The sequence below is a fragment of the Pecten maximus genome, chromosome 11 (assembly GCF_902652985.1).
Source record: "Pecten maximus chromosome 11, xPecMax1.1, whole genome shotgun sequence".
Classification (NCBI taxonomy): Eukaryota; Metazoa; Mollusca; class Bivalvia; order Pectinida; family Pectinidae; genus Pecten; species Pecten maximus.
In genome coordinates, this window is record NC_047025.1 from 9,223,168 (window position 1) to 9,229,176 (window position 6,009).

General features: G+C 36.5%; 1 protein-coding gene and 1 pseudogene across 1 annotated transcript; both read left to right on the plus strand.

Moving 5' to 3' along the window:
- Positions 1–55: 55 nt before the first annotated feature.
- Positions 56–438, plus strand: LOC117337378 (the record flags this gene model as incomplete). Its single annotated transcript, XM_033898347.1, is given in 1 exon segment — positions 56–438. A coding segment is annotated over 1 exon segment (380 nt), but the record flags the coding sequence as incomplete, so codon positions are not given.
- Positions 439–491: 53 nt separating this feature from the next.
- On the plus strand, positions 492–4,873 carry LOC117338419 (annotated as a pseudogene).
- Positions 4,874–6,009: the final 1,136 nt, after the last annotated feature.

Sequence of the window (6,009 nt, forward strand, 5' to 3'; positions counted from 1 at the left end):
GCTGGCAATTGATAGCGCATTCATATCTGGCATTATTGACTGCGCTCACTGTGACGTATGGCAGGACTTGGGGAAGCATGTACCCATGTTGGAGCTCTTCTGTTTTACTCAATGGAAGCTTACCGCTTAAGTAAAGAGAAGACAGTCACCCAAGACAAAGCTTATTGGCTACTCCCATCAAGTTTGGATAAGGTGCCTTATTCAGAAATTCGTGACATTGATTTCACAACAGCAGAGACACAGAAAAAACAAAGAGACAGTGTCCAAAATGGAGGAAGTGTATGCAAGAGGAACACCCTGAAACTCCCAGAAGTTCCAGAACCAACAGCCGATGACATCAGTGGATTTATGGAAGCTTTGTTTGTGACAAAATCCAAAGCCTCCGTTTGTCTGTTAAATCAGCATACCAGGAACATTTTGTGCCAGATGTACTGAAAGACGGATATTTGCCATCATCTTTTCTTAACTTGAGAGAGGAACGATATTTGCAAATGGAGGAAGATGAACTGAGACAAAGATGCCAGGAAATATTTGATTCATTAAGTGTGACTGAGGATCAATGCAGAAATGCCGAGTCCATCACCAGGGATCAGAGTAAATCCAAAGAATGGCACACATTGAGGATTGGAAGAATAACATCATCCCACATGAAATCTGTTTGTACATCCTCAACTGAAACACCAGCGATGTCAACTCTAAACGCCATTTGTGGGACCACAACTTTCACCAACAAGGCCACACAATGGGGATGTGCCCATGAAACAACAGCACTGAATTTGTATAAAGCAAAAATGAGGGAAAGTCATGAAAACGTCACGGTGGACCAATGTGGACTGTTCCTGAATACCAAATACCCTCACATCGGTGCCAGTCCAGATGCTATCGTGAAATGTGACTGTTGTGGTGATGGTGTTGTGGAGGTCAAATGCCCGTACTGTGTGAAAGATGAGGTGCTCACTAATGTTGGGAGAAAGTTGAACTTTTTATGCGAGGGTAAGCTGAAAGAAAACCACAGGTATTTCTACCAGATCCAAACCCAGCTGCTTGTAGCAGAAAGACAATATTGTGATTTTGTGGTTTGGACAGAGAAGGATTGTTCTGTTGAGAGAGTCCTACCGAATGCTGTAATCCAAGAGGAGATCACTGTCAAGTCCAAGGAGTATTTTATTAAAGTCCTGCTCCCTGAACTTACAGGAAAACTTGCAAGTAGGGAGAGAGCCCGCCGTGCCAGCAATGACAACAGTGACAATGTGCCAACATCCAGTGCCCTTACAGCTATGGACACATTTTCAAATTCAAATCAAAACTTGAGAGCTGCATCTGAAGCGACTGTGATATGCCTGTGTCAAAAGCCATATGATGAAAGTGAGGATGTGATTGGTTGCGACAACGAAAACTGCAAATATGTGTGGCTTCATTTCACCTGTGTTAATATTAAAACTGTGCCTCGGGGAGCATATTATTGCCCAGACTGTAAGCCACACCAGAAAAAGAGGAAGCTACAACGTAAACACTAGACATTTAGAAATACTAATTTCTAGAATCCGTATCTGGCTATATAGCAGACCCAGTAAATGTCTTGACATAGTAAATAATATTATATGCACAGCCTATGGTTGACATTCTGAAATTTTGAGAACGACATTAAATAATACTATGTAGTGTTCAAATTCTATATATATGCACACATGTACACATTTATATAGTAAGCATCAATGATTTTTATTGTTTTTCATTTTTATTGTTACTTGTTGTTTTAAATTAAAGTCTACAATTATGTATGAGCAATTTTGTCTAATACTGTATTTTTAATGCAATGAATTTCATTTAGTCCAATAGTGTGGAACTGAATCAAGTGAATGAGTTAATATGATATACACACTATACAATTGATGTAAATCTTTATTGTGTGTATAAACTAGTTAAATGTTACATGTCAGATCAGTATGTATTTTTTTTTTTTTATTGAATTCAGATAATAAACCTAGATGTGGATATTGAACTATTTTAAATTATTTAAGTTCTCGTGTGCTGTCCCCTCGTATCATTGATGAGAGACCAGGTAGAGAGAGCAAATGCGACTAAAGGTGTTACAGCAGCATATACAGGTAATGAAACACGTTTATATTCTGATAATTAGGAAGCTGGAAATTCAGTTCCAATTTCTATTTCATGATAATTCAGTAGATCGATATATTTCAACCACTGATTGATACGGTTTTGTGATGGTCAACAGGACCACCGTGATTTCAGAAGCTAAAGACAAACTGCGTTTGAAAGTTGTGTTCGCCACCTGAAAAGACATCCATGATCACATTCCATTCGGGACATATTCTTCCCGTGTATGTTAACTAGGCCAATACGCCCAAATTAATTCTACCGTATAAAATTTCTTTCTAAACCGTTTTTTCGATAGAGCTGTATCGATACTTCAGATGCTTTCTAGTAGGTCCGAGCAGTCTATAAATACCACTAAAACATGGATCACGGAACGGAATAAACTGTCTTCCATACGCAAACGGCCCTCAAAATATTTCCTATCTCTAGCTAGAGACCTATATACTTAATTAGTATATACTAAATATAGGTCTCTGCTCTAGCCTACAATGTTATGAACAAATTCACGTTAAGGCCAACGCTATCGAGTATTTATTTTTGTATTTATCTACACATGTCAAAATCGTGAGACAGACAAAGACATAATTAACGGCAACGTTGATATTGTGTATGGGAATCCCGAGTCCTTGTTAGGTGAATGGAGGGGACAATTGCAACTACTGAAAGTATCAACTATAGTTGTTGATGAATTTCATTTGATATCTACATGGTGATTAGACATCTTAATGAAAGATGGGTCCACTATAACTTGTTTACATTCAAAATAAACCTATTTTTGTTTCCAAACAATTCTTTACGAGGAATGACTATTTGAGGTTATATTTATGACATAAATGTAAATCTGACATCGCCATTATTGAGCTAAAGAGAAACGGACATAAGTATTGTTTAAAGTAAAAAAGTTCAAGACATACTCTTCATAAATGTATGACATATGAAAGTTTAAACTCTTGTAGGTAGATATTGTTTTAGAAACTTGACATTGCTATCCTGTACAAACTTGTAATGAAGTTACAAGGTGAAAATAATGTGATACGGCTCATTATTCATGGATTCAAAGAGCAAATCATCACTGTAACTCATTCCAAAAATCCAAATTGTATTTATCTCTGCAAATTTTAGAATGCATTCAATGGTAAATACTACACATGCCTATATAATTTACACTGTGCAAATTATCTTACCTGACCTATCCAATACATGCATACAAAAAAACAATTGAGCTGCTTTTGTTTTAGGCAATTAGAACATGTTTGCATAAAAAAATTGACAATTTAAATGCTATTGATATCAAACATAGCAGTATAATATACAATATCAACAGATTTATCAAAAATGTACATACTGTTGAACACAATATCTTTACTCTCCAACAATTAATTTGCCTCTCAATAATTACATATTTACAATTTCTAAATTTATATACACTTACAATAATTAATAGTCTGAACACAATTGTTACACATGGAACTTACATGGATAAAAAATATATTTTCTGGAGGGAAACATTCAGTTGTGAAAAATATGCATAGTTTTGAACATCTTGTGCATTTACATACACATGTAATTGATTTTCAGGTAATTAATATTCAGTGAACACTCAGTTTTCAATTATCACATGATATAAAATAATGCAACTTTTCAAGTTCATTAATATCTGTCTCTAAACCAATGTTTGTGCGGATTTTAAACTTCAGCACTTGAATTCAAATTCAATTAACTATACAAAAAAAATGGAGTCTTGTGTATATACATCTCTGAAATACCTTTTAAGAATAATTTAAAGTACAAAATGTATTTTTAATGTTTCAGGGGTCAGGATGAGAACAACTCCATAAAAGGCATTTAGAAAGTGGTTTGGAGAACTTGGAGAGCTGAGATCCTTCTTTCCAGAAGCAACACTACTTGCACTGAGTGCAACATGTACTCTGAAAGTACGAAGCGTGTTTTGAAAGCCGTCAACTTTAAGCCAGATTTCACATTTGTTTATTTGTCACCAGACAAAAAAAAATTAAATATGTGTTCAAAAGTTGCAATGACATAGAGATGGCCATGACAGGATAGTTGATGGACTTTAGACATGAAAAAAAAATTCCAAGAACTATAATATATTGTAAGTCAATCAGTGATGTTGCGAAGATTTATGACTATATAACAGACGAGTTGCCTGTAGATCTACAGCAATGTTTGCAATGTACCACTCTGAACTGAAGATCCATCAAAGATATCATTTTAGCTTCAGTAGAGAGCAGCAGAGTCCATTGAGATCATGGTTTCTACAAATGCTCTGGGTAAGGGGGTTTGACTTCAAGGCCTGTCCAGTGTTATCTATTTGGTCCTCCACATTCCATGATTGATTTACTTCAGGAAACTGGACGCACAGGAAGCGATGGTGAAAAGGCTGTGCTTTATTGCTCTATAACCCACATCAACTTGGTCAATGTGACTCTGACATTAAAAGACTTATCGAAATAAAAAATGTAGACGAATTCAAATGTTAGAGTCATTTCTTCGGGAAAATGAACTTGAAAAAGAAGCCGCCATTCTAGTGCCCGTGACTGTTCTTGCTGGTGATGTGTGTCAGGACAGCTGTCAATGTGATAGTTGTACTTTACTCCAATTGGAGATGTTGTTTTCAGGCAACATTGTAGATGATGGTCATTCAGATGAGTCCGATGCTGAAGATATATCATACATGTATTTTGATGATGATGATTTGCTAGAGTTGGTAGAGTTGAAAGATCCTGAGCTTTAGATTTTCCTTTTTGTACCCCCACACGTGCAGGACTTACCAACAATGGACACACTCAAAGATTTAATCTATTGTGATAGAATGTGATACATGTATATCTGTCACTAAATCCAGTTTCAAAATACCAATGATAGTAAAATTACATGGACATAAACCCAGATTCACAATTAAAAAATCACATAAATGTCATGAACCATGTGTTTAAAATGGATATAGTATTAGTAAAGATTAGACCTTGTTGATGTACTGCCTCTATTCTTGTTAAACTTCATGAATAAGTGAATCATAATGCAACAGTTTATCTAAAAGGTAACTTAAACACTTTAGAGGCTAGTTAAAACATCTTAAAATTTACTGTCTCTCAGGCGTCCAAAAGGAGACCACGGTCTGTGTCGATGAGCATTTTTGAAAGGTCCCGAGAACAATGTAGAAATGGGTTTCTATCTAAACCCGGGAGCTTCTACTAAGCTTCCTACTATTATCCCTCAAACCAAACATTATGAGACACCCCAAGTCCTCAAACACCTTCTTAACATCATTGGAATAAGATGGCAGGTGATGGAAGCCTTGCCTGTGTCCAAATTGACTCTCTTCTTCAAACTGATTGGTCAACTGTACTAGCAAAGGAAACTCTCTTGAGTGTTTCAAAATACTTTCCTTGGTCTTGTGACCAGTGCATGATGCCTTGCTGTCCCGGTTGAGCATTTCAATATACTCATCAAGGGCAATGTTGTTGTTTTTGCCACCTTGAAGGTTTACAAACCGGTTAGCAATGAACCTCTCTTCCTGATCTGGACTGAGTAGACCGGATGCCATTGCTGTTGTATGGATAGAGCTAATGGCATATTTAACTTTATGTGTTTTGTGGTAAGTTGGGAGCTCATATTTGCAGAACGCACACACCTCCCACCATCCCCCATGTCTACACCACTGTCAAAATTCTATGAAGCTCACCAGTTTAAAGAGCATCAGTAAATAATCTTGTAACTCTCTTTCTTTGTTTCCCCTTTCTTCTGTCTGGTCAGTGACACTCCGTGTTTTTGAGATTCGTGTGATTTTAAAGAACTGACTCTTTTGTAATCTTTATCACAATGATGACACTTGAATCGACCATTATTGTGATTGCTGTCCAATAGTTC